This window comes from Dromiciops gliroides, chromosome 2 (assembly GCF_019393635.1).
Source record: "Dromiciops gliroides isolate mDroGli1 chromosome 2, mDroGli1.pri, whole genome shotgun sequence".
Classification (NCBI taxonomy): domain Eukaryota; kingdom Metazoa; phylum Chordata; class Mammalia; order Microbiotheria; family Microbiotheriidae; genus Dromiciops; species Dromiciops gliroides.
The window spans coordinates 275,284,928-275,311,412 of NC_057862.1; the positions used below are offsets into that span (position 1 = coordinate 275,284,928).

At 39.6% G+C, this 26,485-nt stretch overlaps 1 protein-coding gene across 2 annotated transcripts in view; it reads left to right on the plus strand.

Moving 5' to 3' along the window:
• The first annotated feature begins 12,619 nt into the window (after positions 1–12,619).
• The window catches only part of BRF1 (BRF1 RNA polymerase III transcription initiation factor subunit), a 177,656-nt gene continuing 163,790 nt past the window's right edge, over positions 12,620–26,485 (plus strand). For both annotated transcript variants that reach the window (XM_043981929.1, XM_043981930.1), the window contains exon 1: positions 12,620–12,986. In XM_043981929.1, coding sequence (XP_043837864.1) covers positions 12,803–12,986 — 184 coding nt within the window. In that variant the 5' untranslated portion in view covers positions 12,620–12,802. The remainder of the gene's footprint in view (positions 12,987–26,485) is intronic.

Genomic DNA, 26,485 nt, shown 5'->3' on the forward strand with positions numbered 1-26,485 from the left:
CCTTTTGGAATATTATATTTCAAGCCCTCTATTCCTTTTAGTGATAATTGCTAAATCTTGTGTGATCCTGATTATTTCTCTACAGAATTTGAAGTTTCTTTCTGGTTACTTTTATTATTTTCTCCTTGACCTGAAAGCTCTAGAATTTAGCCGTCATTCTTAGGATTTCTTTCAGGGGATGATCAGTGGAGTCTTTTAATTTCTTCTTTTTCCTCTGGTTCTAGAATATCAGGGCAGTTTTCCTTTATAACTTCTTAGAATATGATGTCTAGGCTCTTTTTTTAATCGTGGCTTTCAGGTATGCCAATAGTCTTTAAATTATCTTTCCTGGGGCAGCTAGGTGGTGCAGTGGATAAAGCACTGGCCCTGCATTCAGGAGTACTACCTGGGTTCAAATCCAGCCTCAGACACTTAATACTTACTAGCTGTGTGACCCTGGGCAAGTCACTTAACCCCAATTGCCTCATAAAAAAAAAATCAAAAACAAGGAAATAGGAAAATAGAAATACAGGTAAATACTCTTAACTCTAAACTTAACCTATTCAATCCCCAGACCATTTCCAATTAAGCTAGTTCAAAGGAATTTAGCATTTTCTGTAATTAACTCACCAAAACCTGGAAGTCTACAGTTGCTCACGCCACTGGGAAAAGCAGCCGCCCAAGAGAGAGAGAAAACTCATGCTACCACCAGAAGGGGAGCAGTCCAAGAGAGCAGCCGCCAGAGAGGGAGTGCATTCCGGAAGAGACCTAGTGTTCTGGAAGAGCCTCCTTTTCCCTTCAGGGAGCATTCAATCTTTCCTCCCCCAAAAGGGGAGGTCCTTCGAAAACTGCCTATGGAGAGTTCTCCTTCTGACCTCAGTAGCATACGTAACTTCAGGGTGGGCCAAGTGTGGCCCCTCCCAAATGAGTCAGCTAAAAACAGCAATAATAATTTTATCACAAATAATTTTTACCCCACCCCCCCTTTGTTTCTTCAGAAAACATGTATGGGTTTGTTCAATGAAACAAAAATATTTTTGCTTTTCACAAGGGGAGGAGAACAAATACCAATGGCCTTGGTGTACAGCCTCCACTGCCTTTAGTCCAAGGGCAGCCCATAGTGGGTGACTTTGGATGGGCAACCAGTTAATAATATTAACTCCAGATGAAGGCTCAGAGTCCTTCAAGACTCAAATTTACGTAGAATTTTAGACAGAGACAACATGACACAAATAGAAAACTGACCCATCAATAAGATGGTTGTTGTTTGTCCTTCATTCTTGAAGAGAACCAATGACATTAGGAAGATGATGTAGGGTAAACTGAACCAATGAGATGAGAATATTTTCTGAATTGACCACTGAGAAATGAGAGGCAAGGACCCAGGAAGCTTAACCCTAATTGTAACACAAGCAGGAGGCTGGGGGAAAGAAAATGCCCAATTTCTGGGTTTACTGTCCCAAGTATAGATGCATCCTAGGGGGTTGAGGTTGTATCAGACAAATAGTTTTTTTCTGGCTTGCACAAGCAGAAGAAATTATTGTAGAAAACTGATAAAATCCTATCCAATAGACATTTATTAAGTGCCTACTATTGCATGCATGTGAAATATGGACAGTCTATCAGTACCATACCAGAAAACTGAACTGCTTCCACTTGAATTGTATTAGGAAGATTCTGAAATGAAGATTACCTAACAAGATATGGTACCAGACACTGAGGTCTTTTCTCAAGCTGAACTGCCAAGCATTCAAACCCTACTATAGAGAGTGCAACTCCTTTGGGCTGGTTGCATATTCTGAATGCAGAGAAATCAAACATAGCAAGCATTCACAAAGTGGTCAGAAAAAGTGATACTAGCACACAAGGTCTCTCTGAAGAACTTTAGTATCTATTGTAAGACATGTGTGACATGCAAAATTAAATGTGTGGTCACCTTATTTCTATCCCAAGTTTAGGGAAAATTATCTGGGGTTTCTAATATATTTGTTACTTATAAATTAGAAGCTTTAGCACCAGTTTTGGGGCATTACACATTTATTAAAGCATACTAAGTATTAGTAAAAAGAGAAGACCTGGGTCAGAAAGTTAAGAAAAGGCCTATCTAGCCTAGAGCCTGTCCTGCTTCTTCCTCCAAGTCCTCTACCATGAGGGTATTCGAGAATCAAACCATGAGTGGAAGTATCCTCTGTGTCCTTACACCCTGCTTTAAGCTAATTGGCTAGTATCACCCAAATCCATTGGTTCATTGGACTTGAGGGCGGTCCATGAGCAGAATGTGCCGAGGTCAGAATTCACACCCTCTGAGAACAATGCTAAAAGGATATTAAGAGAATTTTTGAATGAGAAATTCAAAGTTAATAACCATATGAAAAGATACTTATACTTTATGATAATAAAAAATTCAAATCAAAATTATTTTGTTACCATCTTGTTATGCTGCTCTAGAATTTCAAAAAAGCAAAAAAATAAATCCATAAAAATTTAATTTTGACAGGCATGGGAGAATACTCTCTGTTACAACTGGTGGTATTGTAGATTGCTACAAATATTTGGAAGACCAAATAGCAAAATGCAGTAAAAGTCACAAAATTGATTTTACTTTTTTATCTAGAAATTCTGTTGCTAGGACTTTATGCTATTCTTGATTATTTAAAAAGTCACTGTATAGGGGGAAGCTAGATGGCGCAGTGGATAAAGCACCAGCCCTGGATTCAGGAGTACCAGAGTTCGAATCTGACCTCAGACACTTAACACTTGCTAGCTGTGTGACCCTGGGCAAGTCACTTAACCCCCATTGCCCCACAAAAGAAAAGGCACTGTATTTATAAAAATTTTACAGTTGCTTTATTTTTAATGACAAAAAACCTGGATACTACTTATATGTATAATGATTAGAGAATGTTAATATGAATATAATTACATTTTTAATTATATTTTTATTTTATTTATAAAATTATATTTTATGTTCCAAATTATCTCCCTCTCTCCACTCCTATACCACTCAATGAGAAAGCAAGAATTAAAATAACCATTATACACATAAAATCATGCAAAACATTTTTCCGCAATAGTCATGTTCCAAAAAAAGAAAAGAAAAAGAAAGCTTTCTTGAATTTATAAGATTGTTTTTCCTATTCTTCCTCTCTCTTTTCCCAAAGCATACTTCTTTCTCACTCTTCCATTCATCTTTTGACATAATTTTAACATAATAAGCTCACACTTATGATCTCTGTTCAAATAGACTCCTAACTGCCCTAATGATGATAAAAATTCTTAGGGATTACATGTATCATCTTCCTATACGGGAATGTAAATAGTTCAGTCTTGTTAAGTTTCTTATGATTTGTCATTCATGTTTACCTTTTTATGATTCTCTCAGGTGTTGTGTTTGAATATCATATTTTCTCTTCAGCTACCCTTTTCATTAGGAATGCCTGGAAGTTCTGTATTTAATTAAATACCCTCCATTTCTCCCCCAGAAGGATTATACTCAGTTTTTCAGGTTAGGATATTTTTGGTTATAACAATAGCTCCTTTCTTTGCCTTTTGGAATATTATATTTCAAGCCCTCTATTCCTTTTAGTGATAATTGCTAAATCTTGTGTGATCCTGATTATTTCTCTACAGAATTTGAAGTTTCTTTCTGGTTACTTTTATTATTTTCTCCTTGACCTGAAAGCTCTAGAATTTAGCCGTCATTCTTAGGATTTCTTTCAGGGGATGATCAGTGGAGTCTTTTAATTTCTTCTTTTTCCTCTGGTTCTAGAATATCAGGGCAGTTTTCCTTTATAACTTCTTAGAATATGATGTCTAGGCTCTTTTTTTAATCGTGGCTTTCAGGTATGCCAATAGTCTTTAAATTATCTTTCCTGGGGCAGCTAGGTGGCGCAGTGGATAAAGCACTGGCCCTGCATTCAGGAGTACTACCTGGGTTCAAATCCAGCCTCAAGACACTTGACACTAGCTGCATGACCCTGGGCAAGTCACTTAACCCCCATTGCCCGGCAAAAAAACCAAAACCAAAACAAAGCAAAACAAAATTATCTTCCCTCAGTCTATTTTTAGGTTAGTTTTTCTAATGAGATATTTCATATTTTATTTTTTATTCTTTTGATTTTGTTTTATTGTTTCTTGATGTTTCATGGTGTCATTAGCTTCCATTTACCCAATTCTAATTTTTAAGGAATTATTTTCTTCCATGAGGTTTTGTATCTTTTTTTTTTGCCATTTGGCCAGTTATGATTTTTAAGAAATTATTTTCTTTACTATTTTTGTGACTCTTTTAATGAGTTGTTAATGATATTTTTCATAATCTTTTTTTGCATAGCTCTCATTTCTTTTCCCAGTTTTCCCTCTTCCATTCTTATTTGGTTTCTAAAAACTTTTTTTTTGCTCCTTTAAAAAACTCCTTTCAGGGGCAGCTAGGTGGAGCAGTGGATAAAGCACCGGCCCTGGATTCAGGAAGACCTGAGTTCAAATCCGGCCTCAGACACTTACTAGCTGTGTGATCCTGGGCAAGTCATTTAACCCCCATTGCCCCACACACACACACAAAAATTTTTAAATTCCTTTCGTAGATCTAATCCATTCTGGAGAGCAATTTAGAACTATGCTGTAGAACTGTGCATACTCTTTAATCCAGCAATAACCACTGCTATGTTTATATTCCAAAGATATACCCACCCCCCCCCAAAAAAAGAGAAAAAGACAAATTTGTACACAAATATTTATAGCAGCTCTTTTTGGAGTGGCTAAGAATGGGAAATCAAAGGAATGCCCATCAATTAGGGAATGGCTGAACAAGTTGTGATATGAATGTAATGGAATACTATTGTGCTGTAAGAAATGATGAACAGGGAGATTTCAGAAAAACTTGGAAAGACTTAAGTGGACTGATGCTGAGTAAAGTGAGCAGAACCAGGAGAACACAGTACACAGTAACAGCAACATTGTGTGATGATCGCTGTGATAGATTTGGCTCTTCTCAGCAGTGCAATGATCCAAGACAATTCCAAAGAATTCATGACAGAAAATGTTCTCCACATCTCCAAGAATTGTGGATTCTGAATGCAGATTGAACCATACTGTTTCTACTTTGGCTGTTTTTTTTTTCTTTTTTGAGGTTTTCCCCTTGTGTTCTGATTCTTCTTTCACAATATGACTTATGCAGAAATATGTTTAACTCCTTCTTAAAGTGTAGCGTTGCTTCCAGGACACACTGTTCTGAGCTACAGTTTGGCCCAGGGGGTCATTGGGCTTGTCCTCAGCCTGCCTGGCCTGTGAGTAGCCATAGCCTGCTTTCTCTGTGACCCAGAAACAGAAGTCTGATTGAAATCCCATTCTCTGTGGTCAGAAGCTTGGCATGCCTGTGCCCCTCCCCCACTGGGTGGCTGTCCCTTGAGTTTGCTTGCTGGTTCAGAACATGGGTGACCCATGCAGAGACCGCAGCTATTCCCCCCAACCACTGGACCCTCTTACTGGTCTGTGAGCCAAGCTTCAGAAGAAGCAACTGAAAATTCCAAGGCTCTGGATGTGCTGCCTGCTTGAGGCTGGTCCTGCTTGAGGCTGGTCCTGCTCTGTGCTACGCTCCTCTCTCAGCCTGAACAAGGTGATCCCAGTTACCTAATTAAGCCATCTTTGGCTGGAAAAGAGTCTCACTCTTTTCTTATGTGGGTTCTGCTGCTCTAAGAGTTGTCTTATGGCATTAATTTTGGAGGTATGTGGACAGGTTTTCAGGAGCTGGGAGAGTCACACCATCTTGGCTCCACCCCCCCCAAATATGTTTAATGTGATTGTGTGTGTGTGTGTGTGTGTGTGTGTGTGTGTGTGTAACCTATATAAGATTGCTTTTTGTCCTGGGGAGGCGGGAGGGAAGGACAGAGAAAAATTTGGAACTAAAAATCTTATGAAAAAAAAATGCTGAAAACGATCTTTACATGTAACTGGAAAATAATACTTTTAAGATAAAAAAAGACAAGGAAATGACAAGCAGAATGATTTCAGAAAGGCCTGGAAAGATTTGTATGAACTGGATGTACAGTGAAGTGAGCAGAAAGAAGAGAATATTGTGCACAGTGACAGCAATATTATTTGATGAAGAACTGTGAATGACTTAACTATTGTCGGCAATACAATGATGCAAGACCTAATCCTAATCCCAAAGGACTAATGATGAAACATACTATCCACTTCCAAAGAAAGAATTGATATTGATTGAATACAGATTGAAGCATGCTATTTTTCACTTTCTTTCATATCCAAAATTATTAATATGGTAATGTTTCACATAATTGCACATGTATAATCTATATCTTATTGCTTGCCACCTCAGAGAGGGGAGGGGAGGAGGGATAAAATTTGGAACTCAAAACTATAAATAAAAATATTAGAAAAAAATCACCAAAGTAAAAAAAAAAATCCTTTCTTTCGGTCTTGTAGGAGTTTTTGTTTGGTTTGTGTTCACTCCTCACAGTTTCCTTTGAGACTTTGCTTGTAGATGTTTTCAAGTCTTATTCTGAGTTTGTGTCTTGAGTTTTCCTGTAATGGTGTAGTTCTGTTGTTTTTGTTGTTTGCTCATTTTTCCAAACTATTTTTTGACTTGGAAATTTGTTAGAATTGGGCTTTGCTCACTTCTAGGGATCGGGGATGTCTGACCTGTGCTTCTGTCTTTTATGTCCATCTGCTGCGTTCACCATTCAGCGGGGGCCTGTTTTTGTGTGGGTGTGGGTGGGTGTGTTTCTAACATGGTGTCATCCACAGAGATATCTGGTTAATGCATTCCTGGTCTGTGCTGTGGTCCTTGCACAGGTAGAGGCCCTACTCTGTCATGACTGTGACCACTCTTCTCCAACCTGCCACTGTGAAATGGAACTGGGTAATGGGGGACAGAACTTCTGAATCTAGATTGCTTCTTTCCTTCCTGGAATTATCACACAGAGCTAGAAAATGTGTGACAGAGCTATCAGCTGGTATCTGTTCCTGTTCACAGTGCTGGTACCAGGGTCTCCTGGGATCTCTTTCTGAGCAGGTGTTCAGTTCTCTTACAATCAATGGGTGCTGGGCTCCTCCACACTGCTTCTCCTGCTACCACAGTACCCACTGGTGCTGCTTGTACCAAACTATGTGCTCCTGGCTAAATCGTACCCCAGTGTCCACAGAATTTCTGTGTTTGTAAGCTGCCCTGGGCTGCAAAAATTACTCGTGGGTTTTTTTCTCTTATCTTTCCTACTCAGAACTGTTTGGCACATTTTTTAGGTTGTAGTGGAGGGAGTATGTTGGGAGAGCTTGCAAAAATGGTGGCTTAACTTTGTTATCTTTAGTCCTGTGAATATAATTTTTATAGTGCCATAAAATGACAAAATATGAAAACAATATGGAAATGTCAATGTGAAGTGATACAAAACTACAGAACAAGTCCTACATGTGTTTATATGTCTATAAACACGTTTGTGTATATACAATTACATATATGTATATACATGTATATATTTAAAAACAAAGCTAAATGTAGTAGGACTTCAGTCTGATAAAGAAAGCTAATCATGAAAAAAAATCAACAGCTTGGTAAGAGAGACACAAAAAAATAATGAAGTAAACAACATCTTAAAAAACAGACTAGGCCAAATGGTAAAAGAGGTACAAAAAGCCAATGAGGAAAAAAAAATGCCTTAAAAAGCCAAATTGGCCAAATGGAAAAGGAGGTACAAAAGTTCTCTGAAGGGGCAGCTAGGTGGCGCAGTGGATAAAGCACTGGCCCTGGAGTCAGGAGTACCTGAGTTCAAATCTGGCCTCAGACATTTGACACTTACTAGCTGTGTGACCCTGGGCAAGTCACTTAACCTCAATTGCCTCACAAAAAACCCCAAACAAAACAAAACAAAAAAAACCAAAAAGTTCTCTGAAGAAAATAACTTTTCAAGAGTTAGGATTGAGTAAATGGAAGCTAATGACTTTATGAGAAATCAAGAAACAATAAAGCAAAACCAAAAGAATGAAAAAATAGAGGGCAATGTGAACTATCTCATTGGAAAAACAACTGACCTAGAATATAGAACCAGGAGAGATAATTTGAAAATTATTTGACTACCTGAAATACATGATCAAAAAAAGAGCCTAACCATCATCTTCCAAGACATTGTCAGGGAAAATTGCCCTGATATTCTAGAAGGAGAAGGTAAATAGAAATTGAAAGAATCTACCAAACACTTCCTGAAAGAGATCCTAAAATGAAAACTCCAAGGAATATTATAGCCAAATTCCAGGGCTCCCAGGTCAAGGAGAAAATATTGCAAGCAGCCAGAAAGAAAACAATTCAAGTATTGTGGAATCACAGTCAGGAAAAAAGAAGATTTAGCAGTTTCTACATTAAAGGATCAGAGGGCTTGGAATATGATATTCTGGAGGGCAAAGGAACTGGGATTACAACCAAGAATCACACACCCAACAAAACTGTGTATAATCTTTCAGGGGAAAAATGGGAATTCAATGAAAGTGAGGACTTTCAGGCATTCTTAATGAAAAGACCTGAATTGAATAGAAAATTTGATTTTCAAATATAAGACTCTAGAGAAGCATAAAAAGGTAAGTAGGAAAAAGAAATCATGAGGGATGTTAAAAGGTTAAACTGTTTACATTTCTACATGGGAAGATGATACTTGTAACTCATAAGGACTTTCTCATTATTAGGGCAGCTAGGTGGAAACAAAGGGCATGAGTGTGAGTTGAATATGAAGGGATGATCTTTAAAAAATAAAATTAAGGGGTGAGAGAGGAATGCATTGTGAGAAAGCGAAAGGGAGAGGTGAAATGGGTTAAAGTATCTCACATAAAAGAAACAAGAAAAATCTTATGAAATGGAGGGGAAGATGGGGAAGGTGCAGGGGAATGAGTGAGCCTTACTCTCATCAGAACTGGCTTAAAGAGGGAATAACACAAACTCATTTGGGTACAGTAATCTACTTTATCCTGCAAGAAAGTAGGAGGGGAAGGCAATAATGGGGGAGGGAGGTGATAGAAGGGAGGAATGAGAAAATAATGGGATTGGCAGATACTCAAAGGCTCAGGGGGAGATTAATCTAAACTGATTGAATTAAGTGAGAGTGATTGACTTTGATGATTAGCCTACTTCAAGTTAATTAGATTGTAACCACACCTGGCTGGTCCTTAAATCGGTATTGTTCTCAGAAGCTGAGGACTTTGAACTCAACTTAGAGCCTACCTTCAAGTCCAGTGAACCAATGGATTTAGATGAGCCTACCAATCGGCTTGAAGCAGTGTCCAAGTACTGCCTCTGCTCCAGACCTATAAAAAGTCTCCACGCTCAGGCAACTCATAAACTGTTTCCTCTTTAAAATGTCTACCATTGGGATTATTTTACCTTTGCCAGAGGAGGTCCAATGATGGACTGTCAGGCCAATTAGAAGGAAGACACACCTAGGTTTAAAAGACCCTTTTGGGATCACTCAGGTCTTTGGTCATTGTCCTAATTCATTGGTTACTGCAAGCCTAACCAATAAATTGATCATACTAAGATCAGTCTAGCCTATTTTATTTATTTTTTTGGTGAGGCAATTGGGGTTAAGTGAATTGCCCAGGGTCACACAGCTAGTAAGTGTCAAGTGTCTGAGGCCGGATCTGAACTCAGGTCTTCCTGACTCCAGGGCCGGTGCCTCTAGCCCATTTTATTAACACCTAAATGTGTCACTGTTAATAACCTGTAATTCTACCTTGGAGAAAACTGTGCCTCAGTACTGTTTTACTTGCTATACATAGTTCTTTAGTAGTTTTTCAATCTTTTCTATTTGTGACCCCATTTGGAATTTCCTTGGGAAAGATACTGAAGTGGCTTGCCATTTCCTTCTCACTCTTTTTACAGATGAAGAAACTGAGAGTTAAGTGACTTGCCTTGAGTCAAACAGTGTCTGAGGCAAGACTTGAATTCAGGTCTTTCTTAAGGCCGACCACTCTATCCACTGTGTCACCTAGCTGACCCTTAGTGAATATAAAGATGGACTTTTTTTTTCTCATCCAAGTTCACAGTCCACAGACCCCAGGTTAAAAACTCCTGATCTACAGGAAGGAGAATGAAGGATGCCAAGGAGAATAATATAAATCCCAGGGTATAGAACAATGGTGGGTGAAAAAAGGGAATAAGGGAGAATGAAGAAAAGCAGAAGAGGAACCTATAGTAGGGGGTCTGCAAAGCAAGAGCAGAATAGAATTAGGATTTGGGGGTAGAAGAGAATGAAGATGGGGCTTGAAGAAATGAAAATGATGAGTTCAAAAATAAAAGGAGATATGATTAGCACTTTCAGAGTGGTATTTATAGCTAGTAGAGAATGAGCATAGTAAAAATGAGAATGCATTCTGGGAGAAGTCTAATAATGGATAAGAGAGAAAGAATGAAGATAAAGGGAGGGAGAATAGAAGGGAGAAAAGGGAATGGGAGGAGAAAATGAAGAAGTGCTGCGAGAATGGAGTCAAAGATCATGTGGAGGACAACAATGAAGACAAAGAAACTGAAATTCTAAATTTAGAGTGAAATAAATGAGGGGAAAGGATGGAAGACCAGAGAGGTTGGGGAATGGATGTGAAGGAAAAGTAAAGAGGAAAATAGGAGAATTCCTGTTTTCCTTCATGGCTTAACTCATTTGCACTTTATTCCATTTTATTTTTAGCTCCAGATTCTCTCTCCCTCCACCTCCTCTCCCACTTGAGAAAGCAAGAAATTCAAAACCCATTATAAGTATTAAATTATGCAAAACAATTTTTTACATTAGTTCCCCCCCCCCCCAAATAAACCCAAGAAAAAAATTAAGAAATAGTATTCAGTCTGTACTCTGATTCCAACAGTACTCTATCTGGAAATGAATATTATTTTTCATTGTAATCTAAGTACCAAAACCCTTTGGCATTGGTAGAGATCAGGCTAAAGCAGGAGGAGGAAGGACAGCTCTTGAGTCTTCTTGGAGTTGCTTACCTTAGGGAGTCATTTCAGGAACTTATGACTTCCAGATTTAGAGAAAAGATGTAAGATGCCAACCCTATTTTAGGTTGCTTAAGGAGAAGACTCTGGGAAGAAGCTGACACAAGAGGAGCTGGCAGTCTCCATCATGTTTGTCCCCAGCTTTCTTTATGGAACTAGAAGCTTCTCTCTCTCTCTCTCTCTCTCTCTCTCTCTCTCTCTCTCTCTCTCTCTCTCTCTCTCTCTCTCTCTCTCTCTCTCTCTCTCTTCCCCCCTCCCTCCCTCAATGGGACAGCTCCTTTGAGTGCATTGTCAGGTATATCTTCTCTTATGTATACTTTCTCTGGCTTCTATTTTGCCACCTATTTTGCTAAATGGGTTTCTTGGCTAAGTGTTATGTGTGTTCATTGTCAAATTGGGATTTGGTGGGAAGGAGTCAAACTACGGGATACAGTGATCAGTATTTAGATTATACAGGAAAATCACAGCCCTTAGACTAATATATGTGAGCAGGCAGACATAATTCTAGCCAGGGACCTCCTCTCTCTGAGCCCAACACAGCCCTGCTGTGGCCCCCAACCTCCTGCTTCTCCACCCAGTAGAAATTAAAGTCTCAGGGCAGCTAGATGGCGCAGGGGATAGAGCACTGGCCCTGGATTCAGGAGTACCTGAGTTCAAATCCGGCCTCAGACACTTAATACTTACTAGCTGTGTGACCCTGGGCAAGTCACTTAACCCCAATTGCCTCACTAAAAAAAAAAAAAAAAGAAATTAAAGTCTCCCTTGGAGAAGGGTATGGTGAGAAAAGACTAGAGATGTTTGTTCCTTCTCCCAGCCACACAATGTCTCCTGCCTCCACCCTACCCCCAATTTATCATCACGTAGCCTTTGGCATTGTAGTAGCTTGATAAGTTCCTAAGCCCTCCATAGTTGATAATGTTAAAAATTTTGCTTTAACTGTGTAAATTACTTTCCTCGTTCTCACTTCACTTTGCACCAATTCAGAGAAGTCTTCCCACGTGAAGCCATCTCAATCATTTTTTTAAACAGCACAATAGCATTTGATCACATTCAAAAGCCACCACTTGTTTATAAAGTGCCATGAACAATCCCATAAAGTACGGTGCTCATTGCCATGAAAGTAATTTCTCCACTTTGTTTCCCTTGCCATTCGTGTTGTTAGTGCTCTCAAACGATTTTCTTCTCTGGCTCTGTGTTTGCATCTCAGTCCGCGTGGACGTCCCTATTCCGTGTCCCCAGCTCCAGCAGGGATGCTCCTCGCTTTGATGACCATCTGGGCAGGGCCGGAGATAAGGAGAAGGGGAGGGAGGCGGAGACTCGGCTGAGCGGATGGAGAAGCGGATCCTTTACGGTATCCTCCCCGTTAGGTATCTCTGGAGGCAGCACCCGAGCCAACCCGGCTCCTACTTGTTTCCGACGCTAGGCGGCCGACCTGGGTTTGGAGGTCCCAAGAACCTGATTCGAACTTCGCCGCCTGCCCGTTGAGGCCCTTCTTACTTCCGGCCCTCCCATCTCGGAGCACGGCCCCACGCAGAAAGCGGCGCTGGCGGTTGGTGACGGTTCCGAGGGCGGTTCGCAGCGACTCGAAGCTGGGCTCAGCCTCCGGAGAGGCGAAAGGGAGGGGCGGGGAGAAGGCAGAGGGGGCGGGACCGTTTGGCGCGGGCAACATCGCGAGAGGAGAAAGAGGCCCAAACGGGACTTGGCTTCTGGGGCTGGGGAGTGCTCTGGCCCTGCAGCCGCGGGGCCCTTGGCCGGGCCGCTGAGCAGTTAGTTACCTGGTCTGGGGGGAGGGAACCCACCTGGGCTTTAGCGGCTGAGGGCCTGGGAGGTGTCAAGATGACGGGCCGCGTGTGCCGGAACTGTGGCGGCACGGACATCGAGCTAGACCCGGGCCGCGGCGATGCGGTCTGCACGGGCTGCGGCTCGGTGCTGGAGGACAACATCATCGTGTCCGAGGTGCAGTTTGTGGAGAACAGTGGTGGCGGCTCCTCCGCTGTGGGGCAGTTCGTCTCCCTAGACGGTGAGTGGCGTCTTCTCGGGGAGGGGGTGGGGGTGGGGGCGGGATGCGGACTGCCCGCAGTCGCTGAGAGGAGGCGGCTGTGATGAGATTCTTTTCAGAATTGACTGAGGTCTGGGGAGCCTGCCCCGCCAGGCCCCAACGGGAAGCCGCCGACCACACTCGCTTGGGGCCCCGGCTGCTCCGGTCCCGAACCCTGCGGGGTCGGCCTTTGCCAGAGCTGACAGGTGGAGCTCGGAATTGTTTTTTGTTTTTAAAGGAAGCGTGCAACGTACCCGAGAAAAGGTCGGAAGATGCTGAGGTGGGCCAGGGCTTCCCCTGGAGCTGACATGCCCCTTTCTGGGGGGAGGGGGTGTCAGAGAAGGGGGAATACCAGCTGAGGATGCCAAGCCTAGCATCTGTGGTTCAGTAGGGAAGCCGGAGGAGGGGCTATTCCAGAGCGGAGGGAAACCCAGTACACAGAAAAAGATAACTAGACATAATAATAATTGAGTCTATTGCTCCTTAAAGCTTGCTAAGTGTTTTGTGTACATTATCGCGCTGATTCTCAGATAATCTTGTGAGGTAGGTAACTACTGGAATTTTTATCATTCCCATTTTGCAGATGAGAAAAATGAGGCTTAAGAGACTACTTGTCCATGTTCGAATGTGTAAGATTTGATCCTAGAGTTTTCCCGACCCAATGTCCATCTCAGTATTCACTTTGCTATGCTGATTTTACATCATTGCTTGGTCTTTATGTGGTTGGGCAAAACCTTCTTCCCTTGTAGACTGGACAGCAGCACCTAAATACTGTCCAGTTTCTGTTTTCCAGGGGTTTACATTCTAGATAAAAGTAGATATATGGAAGGGAAGAGAGTGAAAACAAAATGTTAGGCCTTGCTACCCTTTACATTTGTTCAGAAAAGAAAGGAAATGTTATCCTTTTGTCTTCAAATCAGCATTAAAAATGATCGAGGCCAATCTTTTATTTTACATAGAAGGAAACCAGGGCTCAGAAAGGAATGACTTAATAACTAGTAGCAGAACCACAACCAGAACCCAGGTCTTATGAGTCGTGCTCCTAATATTTTTACTACATTATACTATCTTAAATAAAAGGTGGCAGCCAGTTTTTCTTTTTATCACTTGTAAAATTCTTGAGTTTGATAAAAATTTTAAAAATCAATGTTATACTACAAATTCAAGTTTTATTTTTTGATAGATTTTGTTTTGTTTTGATAAAGCAGATACTTTAAAAGAAATATCCAAAGCAGTAATCATCAGGAATTATATTCCTCAAACTACATGATTATGCCACGCTGGATGCTGACATTGACTAGTGTACTTGGCCTGGATTTTGTTTCTTATCTTAGTGTTGTTTTGTTATTTTTTTAGTGTTTTTATTTACATTGTTATAGATATTCATACTATTCTCTTGGATTTGCTTTTCTCACTCTTCCTACAGTCTTTTTACCTTTAGGATCTTAGACCTAGAACTGAAAAGGAACTCAGAGGCTATGTAGTAGAAAGGTGTGTGTGTGTGGTTTGTTTTGTTTTTTTTTTAGTGAGGCAATTGGGGTTAAGTGACTTGGCTAGGGTCACACAGCTAGTAAGTGTTAAGTGTCTGAGGCTGGATTTGAACTCAGTTACTCCTTACTCCAGGGCCAGTCCTCTATCCACTGCGCCACCTAGCTGCCCCAGTAGAAAGGTTTTAACCTGGTAATCTTGGACCCCTGTAAATAGATTTTAGGGGGTCATTGAACTTGGATGTGAAAAAAATTATATATTTTAGTTTCACTAAATTTCAAGTACTTCTTTCAGTTATGAATTTACACATATTATTTTATTTCATTAAATATTTCCAAATCAATTATATGTAAAGTTTTTTTAATGATTAAATATTTTTTTTGAATTCCAAATTTTCTTCTCCCTCTTCTCCTCCCTTCTTCTTCTTCTTCTTTTTTTTTTTTTTTTTTGGTGAGGCAATTAGGGTTAAGTGACTTGCCCAGGGTCACACAGCTAGTAAGTATTAAGTGTCTGAGGTGGGATTTGAACTCAGGTCCTCCTGAATCCAGGGCTGGTGCTCTATCCACTACGCCACCTAGCTGCCCCTTCTCCTCCCTTTTTGAGAAGGCAAGCATTTTGATTTCTATTATATATATGAGGCCATGCAAAACATTTCCATATTACCCATATTGTGAAAGAAAATAATAAAGATAAAACAATAAAAATAAAGTTGAAAAAAGTATGCTTCAGTCTGCATTTAGAGTTCATCCATTCTGTCTCTGGTGGTGGATAGTATTTTTCATCATGTGTCTTTTGGAATTGTCTTGGATCATACAATTCTGGACTTAGGATAAAAAATTCTATCTATCTCCAGAGAAAGAACTGATATCTGAATGCATATCGAAGCATACTTTTTCTTTACTTTTTTTTTGGGGGGGGGTTAAAAATCTGTTTTCTTTCACAACATGGCTAACATGCACATGTATAACCCATATCAAATTGCTTGTCTTCTTAAATAGGGGGTAGAGGAAGAAGCGGGGGAGGAAGAGATTTTGGAACTCAGTTTTAAAAAAGAATGTTAACAATTGTTTTTACATGTAATTGGGGAAATAAAAAAATAAAAATAACTGTTTTGATCAGAGCACCTGTCTTTTACAGTTGATCATCCTTTCATTATTACTGTTACTGTGTACAATATTCTCCTGGTTCTTCTTACTTCACTTCGCATGAGATCATATAAGTCTTCCCAGGTTTTTCTGAAACCATCTTGTTCATCATTTCTTATAGCACAATATTCTATCACAATCATATACCGCAACTTATTTAGTTGTTTCCCAGTTGATGGGCATCTAATTCTTTGCCACCATAAAAAGAGCTGGGTTTTTTGGTAACTATTTGTAACTATTTTTGTAACTATTTGTCCTTTTCCTTTTCCTCTCATCTCTTTTGGATGCAGACCTAGTATTGGTCTTACTGTGTCAAAGGCTATGCAAAAGTTTTATAGCCCTTTGGGATAGTTCCAAATTGCTCTCCAAATTATCTGGTTGGAGTAGAATGGTTGGATTAGTTCACAATTCCACCAGCAATGCAGTACTGTCCCAATTTCCTCATTTGTCATGGTAGTCAATATGATAGGTGTGAGGCAGAATCTGAGTTGTTTTAATTTTCATTTCTCTCATCAGTGGTGATTTAGAGCATTTTTTCATGTGACTTTTGATAGCTTTGGGTTCCTAGGTGATGCAGGGGGCCTCATCTTCCTGAGCAATATCTGGCTTTTTAATAATAAGAATAAACCCTATTTGCCTTAGTTTCCCCATCTATAAAATGAACTGGAGAAGGAAATGGCAAAACACTCTACTATCTTCTCCAAGAAAACCCCAAATGGGATTCACAAAGAGTTGGAAATGACTGAAAACAACTGAAAAAAAATTAGTTAATAGCTTTGATTTCTTCTGAAAACTACCTCTTTATAACCTTTGACCATTTGAATAACTCTTAAGAATAACTCTTATTTTTATAACTTTGGCTCACTTCCCTATATAGTTGAGAAATATATTGAGAAATCAGAGAAATTTGCTGTAATTTTTCCCCCCAGTTTCTTGTTTTCCTTCTAATTTTGACTATATTAGTTTTGTTTGTGCAAAAGCTGTTTAATGTTTATGTAATCCAAATTATTATTTTACTTTTCATAATCCCCTCTATTTCTTGTTTGGTCATAAACTCTTCCCTTACCATCCATAGATCTGACAGATACATTTTTCCATGCTCCCCTAATTTACTTAATGTTGTCATCCTTTATGTCTGAATCATTTATCCATTTTGACCTTATCTTCGTATACAGTGTGAGAAGTTGGTCTATGCTAAGTTTCTGCCAACCTGCTTTGCAGTTTTTCCAGCAGTTTTTGTCAAATGTTGAGTTATTACCAAAGAACTTGGATCTTTGGGTTTAGCAAACACTAGATTACTATGGTCTTTATATTACTGTGTATTGTGTACCTAATCTATTCCACTAATCCACCACTCTATTTCTTTGCTCAATTATGAATTAAGAAACAAAAATAAAAACAAACATTATCCTGAGAAGCGGTTCCTTAGGTTTCACCAGTCTTTACCATGGCACAAAAACTGTTAAAAAAAACCTCTGATATAGATGAGGAAAAGGATTCCTAGTTTAGACCAACTTCTCATTTTACAGATGAGGAAAAGGAGGCCTGGGAAGGTTAAGTTCTTTACTCAAGGTTATTGGAGTAATAATGGTCAGAGGCAAGATACGAACACAGTATGCCATTCATTTTGCTTCTAGATTTTGTTGTAATAATGTTGCTGTGAATATTTTTTTGCTTATAAGCCTTGCTGTCAAATAACCTCCATAGAGTATAGTCTCAGTAGTAGCATTTCTGGGTTAGAGGACATAAACAACAAAGTAGCTTTTATTATTTATGTAATTCATAATTGTTTTCTAAAATAATTTGATGAATTTATAGCTCCTTTCAGAGTGGATTGATTAATGTGTATAATAGAACTTCCATCTTTAAATTTACACATCTTTTCTCATCTTTCAGTTCAGTTTAACAGTGCTTATGCTAATTCCCAGGATGCAAGATGATGAGGTCAAAGAGTTGTTTTAATTTCCTTAATTCTTATTATTGGTAATTTAAAAAATAATAGTTAGGATGGTCATTTTGACTTTTGAAAACTGTTCATATCCTCTGACCACTTGTTTCTTGGGGAATTGCTCCTAATTTTATAGCTTTGTGTCAATTCCTGATTGATTTTGGATGTACCTCTTCCCTGCCCCCTAAGTTTGCACCTTGTTTATGTAGAACCTTTAAAATTTTACATAATGGAAATTTTCTGTTTGTGTTGTAATATCAGTCCTGTGGGATTGTCTCTAAGGGAATTTCTCTCCTGTGTAGCAACTCTTAGAATTCAAGTGCCACAGCACAGCATTATTTAAGTACCCCTCTACTGCCACTAATTTTTGTAATGCTAATGTAATTAGACAAGCTCAGGCTTTTGCTTTGTAGTGCTTTAGCATTAAGTAAGCCACAAAGGGTGACCTCTTATTCACGATGTTATAGTAGGGATTCCATTCATTGATTGGATTCTGTGGCTATATTGGTCCCTTCTCAAATTCTGTAATTCTATGTCTGGCTATTTTTTTTCATTGCTCACAATATTAAAAGATAACCTTTCTTTCTGAGGATTTTCTTTAATGGTAAGGCGCTTTGATCACTGTTGTGAATAAATGTATTTTAGTTAGATGGAAGAATGTTCTTATCTCTTTTTCACTTATGTTAGCTTCACACAGAGCAGGTTAGACTACTTAGATGCAGCATATACAGAATGTTAGCGGTATTGGACTTCCAGCAAATAGATAATTATGGATTAGTCAATTGGTAGAACTCATGTATGAAACGTATAGCTTTTTCACTCCTAGGTCTCTGAAGGTGTTTTAAAATTTCTGCATTTGTAGGAAATGCTGGGCTAGCATAAATCACTGAGAGGTGTGTTGATTCTAGGAATTTGTTTCTATTGGCATTTTTTTTTTTTTTGCGGGGCAATGAGGGTTAAGTGACTTGCCCAGAGTCACACAGCTAGTAAGTGTCTAGTGTCTGAGGCCAGATTTGAACTCAGGTCCTCCTAAATCCAGGGCCAGTGCTTTATCTATTGCGCCATCTAGCTGCCCCTGGCATTATTTTCAAACATCATATTAGGATTTATTATATCATGGCCAATCTTCATATAAAGATATAGGTGTGTGTGTTTTTCTCCTTTTATATAGTCAGGTCAGAGTTAGTTGAAATCATGCTAAATAATATCCCTTGTGCCTTTCTTTAGGCTATTTATTACCTGAATGAAATGCCCTCCCCCTTTCAATTTAGTCTTCTAAAATTCAACTCAACAAATGTTTTTTAAGTCCTTGTCTCCATAGAGACAAGTCTCATCTAAACTTTGTATCTCCTTTCATTTTACCTACTTAAATGTTTTGTAGCTGGATGAGATATCTTTCTCTTCTGCAACTCTTGTTGCATTTTGTACCTCTGTGTTAGCCCTTATGGGAATGACCTAGCATTAAGTATTATGTAAACATTATTCACATAAGTAATTGAACTCCTTGAAGGCAAGGATCAGTCACTGTCTTATTTGATGTTTTGTTTGTTTGTTTGTAGTATTATGCAAGGTACTCAGTAACTAGTTGCTGAATGAATACTTGAAACTAAGGTATGGTGTCAGTCCTATGACCTTAATAAAATGAAATAAAAAATAGTAATGTAACAAGAGGAAGAGAGCAATGCCACTGAAAAATGGGATGAATTTTAATGAAAAATGGGGTGAATGTTCTGTGTAGTTTTTCTTTTTCAAGGAGGCCTGTTGACTGGTGAAGAAGAATTATTGAAGAACTGAAGTTTTGAATGTGAAATATTTGATTTTAGGGTTTCTTATTACTCTGCTCTCAGGGACCAAATATGTGAGGATGCATATTTTAAGTCTCTCTAAATTGTCTTTTATTAATTTTTGACTAGGGCTGTGTAGGAAGAAAAGCGATGGCTGATCATGATACACAGATGAGGGGGAAGGAAAATATTACATATAGGAAAATAAGTTAGTGATCTTAGCCAAATTAGAGAAATATTTAGTGCCATCTAGAACAAGATATGCTTTGGCCCAAGTAGGAACAACTTTTGATGTTCTTATGCCCTTGTCACTTATATCCCTCAAGAAGTATCATTTTCTAATTCTTTTTATTCAAAATTCTATCTCTATTTGTCACCTGTAATATTGGGGTAGTCTCCTAGTTGTTTCTTTTTTCTCTCCTTTTTAATCTATTTCTAAAGTGCTGATAAAATAGAGTAATTTTCCCTATTGTACTGAACAAGTTACTCCCAATGGCTTGACTGAGCCAAGCCAATTCTCATTCTCTCTCTCTCTCTCTCTCTCTCTCTCTCTCTCTCTCTCTCTCTTTCTCTCTTTCTCTCTCTCTCTCTCTCTCTCTCCAGTGAGGGTTAAATGACTTGCCCAAGGTCACACAGCTAGTGTCAAGTGTCTCAGGCAGGATTTGAACTCAGGTCCTCCTGAATCCAGGGCCGGTGCTTTATCCACTGCGCCACCTAGCTGCCCTTCAAGCCACTTCTCAGTCCCCATTCTCCTTGATCTCCATAAAGCCATTGACACTTGTCAATTACTTTTTTTTCCTTGATATTCTCTTCTCTCTAGGTTTTTGCTGTTTTTTCTCCAACCAGTCTGACGCTCCTCAGTCTCCTTTTTGTTGGATTTTTTTTTTAGTGAGGCATTTGGGGTTAAGTGACTTGCCCAAGGTCACACAGCTAGTAAGTGTTAAGTGTCTGAAGCCGGATTTGAACTCAGGTACTCCTGACTCCAGGGCCAGTGCTCTATCCACTGCGCCACCTAGCTGCCCCCTCCTTTGTTGGATCTTTATCTAGATTATGCTGCTTATTGTTAGTGACTCTATCCTGGTCCCTCTTCTGTTTTCCCTCTATATTTTTCACTTGGTGATCTTATCAACTTCCACAATGATTCTCAAATCTACCTATCCTACCCCAAATTCTCTGTTGACCTCTAGAGTAGCATCTCCAGTTACATGTTAGATATCTCAAAAAATGTCCTGTAGACATCTAAAACTCAGCACGTCCCAAACTGAACTCATTTATCTTCTTCCTCAGGACACCAGCAATTTTCAGTCCTTCTATCTTGCCAACTTAGTGTCATCCTCTATTTCTCATTAACTCCCACTGCTCCTATGCAATTCTGTTGTCAATGCCTGTTGATTTTTCCTTTGCAAAATATCTCAAATAAGCCTCCTGTCTTCTGATGCAGCCAACACTTTATGTCACACCTGAGCTTGCTGGTTGGTCTGCCTGCCACGAGTATCTTTCCACTACACTTCATCATTCAGTCACCAAAGTAATTTTCCTAAACAGCATGTCACATCATATCGGTGAGTAAGGACTAAATAAATTCCATTGGCTCCCTATCACTTCCAGGATCAATTGATCTACCAATAACCATTTATTAAGTGCCTACTGTGTACCAGGCACTATTCTTAGGAGTGGCACTAGGATAACCAGGAGATAGTGGTGTACCAAAAACCTAGAGAGAAGAGAATATCAAGGAGGAGAGAGAGAGATCAACAGAGTCAAAGGCAGCAAGAAAAGTCAATGAGAATGAAGACTGAGAAAAGACCTTTGGATTTGGCAACTAAGAAATAAATTATTGTGACTATGGAAAGAGCAGTTGGAAGCCAGATTGTAAGGTATTAAGAAGAGAGTGAGAGGAAAGTGGTGGCATCTATTGTAGACCACTTTTTCAAGGAGTTTGGCTACAAAGGGCAGAAGAGAAATAGAACAATAGTTATCAATTGAATGTTTTTTTTTTCAAGATAGGCGAGATATGGGCATGTTTGTAGGCAGTAGGAAATGAGAAAGAGAGAGAGATTGATTGAAAAAAGTGGTAGAGTGGGGAATAACAGGAGGCAATTAGTTGGAGGAGACAGGATGGAATGTAATCACTTGAACAAGCACAGGAGTTAGTCTTGATAAGAAGTAGGGGATATTTCATCATGTCAAAGGGGTGAATGAGGAGAAAGTGGCAGAAAGTATCTGAGTGATGGGAAATTAGGAAGAAGGGAAAAGAGGGAATTCATAGCAAATGGCCTCAATTTTTTTCTGTAAAATATGAGGTAAAGTTCTCAGCTGAGACAGTTCAGGGAAGGAGAGTCATGGGAGGTTTGAGGAGAGATGAAAGGATTTGGAAGAGCTGCTTTGAAGAGTGGGATAGTGAGTTGATATGGGAGGTATAGTAGGATTGCCTAGCAGTAATGAAGGCTAGTTGAAGTTGTGAAACAAATTTATAGTGGACCCAGTCAGAAGGGTTGTGTGATTTTCTCCACTTTCATTCACTAGCATGTGTGTAAGCACAAAGGCCACACATGGTGGGAGTAATCTAAGGCTGAGGCTTGGTTAGGTGTAATGCATGATAAAATGAGGGGGCTAGGTATTCAAGAGAGAAGCACAGTATAGAGTTGAATTGGTTCATCAAGGAGTCAAAATGGGGGGAAGAGGAGAGAGTGGCTAGTGCAGGGGAGATGGCCTGGGAAGGAATTGAGGAGTCAAGGGATTAGAGATTATGGTAAAGATGAAAAGTAGGATTACATAAGGGAAGGCAGAGGAAGAGGTAAAAAGCCAATAGATTATGAGGGTTTCAGAATTCTTGATGATGGAGGTGGTACATTTGTGGGTGATTTAAAAAAAATCAAGTCTGTGATTATCTTTTGTATGTGGTAGATAAGTAGCTCATGGGAGATGAGTAAGTTGAAAAACTGAGTGGACAGGATATTTGAGATAATATGTATTTGAGGTAATATGTATGTTAAAGTCTTCTAGTATGAGGGCAAAAGTTTGGAGGAGAGAAAAATTGTGAGCCAGATACTGAAGTCATTGAGGAAGTGAGGAGAGGGACCTGGTAGTCTGTAGACAACAGCTGCCAGGATTTTGATTGGGTGGTAGATTGGTTGGTTGGTGGTTGTTCTTAATTCTCGAAGAGTATCAAAATGACATCACAATGTTAGAGTCAAGTTACAGAGTGTCCAACTATGGCTGATCAGACCAATATGATCTTGGAATGTTCTATCAGAGGCCCAGCACAAATAGTCCATGTGAACATTTGGAGTAGATTCTCTAGATTTGTGCATCTTGTGTTTCTTTTGAATTATTTCAATTCTGCTTTGCTCATAGAGCACAGAACCTTCTTTGTGCTCATGCTGGGTGGTCCTTTGCCCACCATGTTTTATGTTGTACAATCAACTTCAAAGTTCTTTAGAGAGACCTTGAGAGTCCTTGTATTACTTCTTCTGACCACCATGTGAATGCTTGCCTTATGTGAGTTTTCTGTATAATAGTGTTTTGGGCAACTGTATGTTTGACATTTGAACAGTATGGTCATCACCTTAGCAGGGTAGGGTACTGGTCTGGTAGGCTGAAAATCTCTTACAAAATGGATCATAGTGCAACTTTAAATTACTTTGCCAAAGACCAGATCAGATAATGAAAGTTAGCTCAAAACCTTATGTCTAATGAAATTTGGAAACTTTTAAGCCAGAGATTTATAGGTTATCTAGCTGTTGCACATGAAACACAGATATAAGCAAATAAAAAATCAGAACCCAATTTTTTTTTACTTGACATTATTCAATCCCCCATCTGGAGGATGAGATTGCACTAAGGAATTTTAGACTCCTTTTTATCAGATGTCTTCCAGTACAAAAATAAAATCATATAAAAGTTGCCAGATTAATTTCAGTTATAATAAAAGGTTCAGGGATGATGTACAAAAATATATTAAGTAATTAATTTTACAACTGCGCATATCAAGTAAGTTATAGAAACATATTCAGCTTCTAGCCATGTCAAAATGAATAGCCCCTAATAAAACTGGATGTTTCTTTAAGGCATTTGCAAAAGAGACCACAAGTTAATGCTGATATACCCTTCTTTAATACAGAACTGAGACAATTGTGATATTAACTAAGAAACAGATTCTTATTCTGGTTTCACCACTGCATCATTTGCCTAATTATCCCCTTACCATTATGAGAAATCAAAGGATCTAACATAGCTAGTAACAGATGTCAAGGCTAAATCAAATATTGTGCCCATCACATGACATCTGACATGATTATGGGATGTTACCACAAAAAATAGGGAAATAATTATACAGTAAGGAAAGAGAACTCTTTCCCTAAATTCATGGCAATTCCAGGCAAAAGTTATGCAGATAAGGGGCAGAGCCAAGATGGCAAAGGAAAGGCAGCGACTTGCCTAAGCTCTCCCCAAGACCCCTCCAAATACCTTCAAATAATGCCATAAGACAATTCTTGGAGCAGAAGAACCCACAAAAGGATAGAGTGAAATAATTTTCCAGTCAAAGACAATTTAGAAGGTTCGCAGGAAAGGTCTGTTGTACCAGGGTGAGAGTGGCGAGCAACACAGCACAGGCCAAGCCAGCACAGACATAACCCCAGTACAGCCCCAGCCCCAGCCCCAGCACAGACCCAGCCCTAGCGTAGACCCAGCCCCAGAATTCCAGGCCTTGGGAACTTCTGAATCAGCTGCAGCAGTAACTGCTTCTGGAACTCAGCCTGTGGATGGTGAGGGCATTGAGCGGTTGGCCAGGGGAAGATTACAGGGGTCTCTTTGCTGGCGCTGAGGCATGACTCTGTTGTTTTGCCTGTGCTCACATGTGAGTCGCAGTCTTGGGTAGCGGTCCCAGGAAGGGGAAGGAGTACAAGCACACCAGAACTTGCAGCCACAATGGAGCAGGATTCTGTTCAGAGTTCCAAGGCAGAGAAGCAGGCCAGTGGTTGCTTGCAGACCAGAGCACAGATGAGGAGAGTGTTTAACATACCTCTCCTTAAATAATACCATCTTGGAAAAACTAGAAACTTGCAGATTCCTAGAAGTATCTCTGAAAACAGCTGTACAAACCTCCTAAAGCTTGGAAAAATGCACCCTTCACCCTGGAAGCAGCGCTTCACTTTAACAGAGTTAAAAGTCAAGAAACAGTCTGGGAAAATGAGCAAACAGAAAAAATGATGACCCTAGAAAGTTTCTGTGGTGACAGGGAAGACCAAAATATACACTCAGAGGAAGATAACAAAGTCAAAGTTCCTATATCCAAAGCTTCCAAGAAAAATATGAATTGGTCTCAGGCCATAGAAGCACTCAAAAAGGACTTCAAAGATAAAGTAAGAGAAGTAGAGGAAAAAATGGAAAGAGAAATGAGAGTGATACAAGAAAATCATGAAAAAAAAGTCAACAGTTTGAAAAGCTGAATTGGCCAAATGAAAAAGGAGGTACAAAAGCTCTCTGAAGAAAATAATTGCTTCAAAATTAGAATTGAGCAAATGGATGCTAATGACTTTATGACTACCCAAGAAAAAATAAAGCAAAACCGAAAGAATGAAAAAATAGAAGGTGATGTGAAATATCTCATTGGAAAAACAGCTGACCTGGAAAATAGATCCAGGAGAGATAATCTGAAAATTATTGGACACACCTGAAAGCCATGATTTAAAAAAAAAAAAAAAGAGTCTAGACATCATTTTCCAAGAAAATGTCAGGGAAAATTGCCCTGATATTCTAGAAACAGAAGGTAAAATAGAAAATGAATCAACCAGTCATTTCCTGAAAGAGACCCCCAAATGAAAATTTCCAAGATTATAGCCAAATTCCAGAGCTCCCAGGTCAAGGAGCAAATATTGCAAGCGGCCAGAAAGAAACAGTTCAAGTATTGTGAGACACAGTCAGGATAACACAAAATCTAGCAACTTCTACGTTAAAGGATCAGAAGGCTTGGAATATGATATTTTGGAGGGCAAGAGAACTGGGATCACAACCAAGAATCACCCACCCAGCAAAACTGTGTATAATCCTTCAGGAGAAAAAATGGGAAGTCAATGAAAAAGAGGACTTTCAAGCATTCTTTATGAAAAAACCTGAATTGAATAGAAAATTTGACTTTCAAATACAAGCCCCTAGAGAAGCATGAAAAGGTAAACAGGAAAAGAAATCATAAGGGATATTAAAAGGTTAAACTGTTTACATTCCTACATGGGAAGATGATACTTGTAACTCATAAGAACTTTCTCATTATTAGGGCAGCTGGGTGGAGTATATTTAGACAGAGGGCACAGATGTGAGTTGAATATGAAGGAATGGAATTAACCCCATTACAGCTATAAAACAACTCCTGGAGCAGAAAACCCCACAAAAAGATGGACTGAGATTATTTTTCAGCCAAAGACACTTTAGAGGGGGCCGTGCTGGGCTGTAAGAAGAGTTCAGCCCCGTGATTGTGTTGACACAGTCCCCAGGCAGGCTGCATGAGAGAAACTTACCTCTGAGCCTCTGAGTCAGCTGCAGCACCAGCATCTTCTGGAACTAAGCTTAAGATCAGGTGATAGGGCTGAACTGCTGGCTGGGGGGTGGAAAATACAGGTGTGTGTGCGGGACCTAAGGAGGAATTCAGCTATCTCACCCCAGCAGGGAACCAGGAAGAAATCTTGAGTGGCGAGAGGCCCAGGTGGGGGAGGTGGCACAGGCTCCTCAGATCTAAGAACCACAGCACACAAAGTTTTGCTGGCTGGTTAATTAGCAAGTTGGCTTGAGGTTATCTATAGACCAGGGAACAGGCCAGGCAAGAGAAAAACCTTCCCTCCCTCAAACCGAAACACCTGGGACCCTCTGAAACTTGGAACAATGTAGCTCGGAAATAAGGCCCCACTGTAACAGGGAGTTAAAAGTCAAGTAAAAACGGGCAAGATGAGCAAGCAAAGAAAGTTGAGAATTATAGAAAGTTTCTTTAGTGACAAGGAAGATTGAGGTGCACCCTCAGAAGAGGATAGCAACCTCAGGGCCCCTACATTCAAAGCTTCCAAGAAAAATATGAATTGGTCTTAGGCCATGGATGCACTCAAAAGGGACTTTGAAGATAAA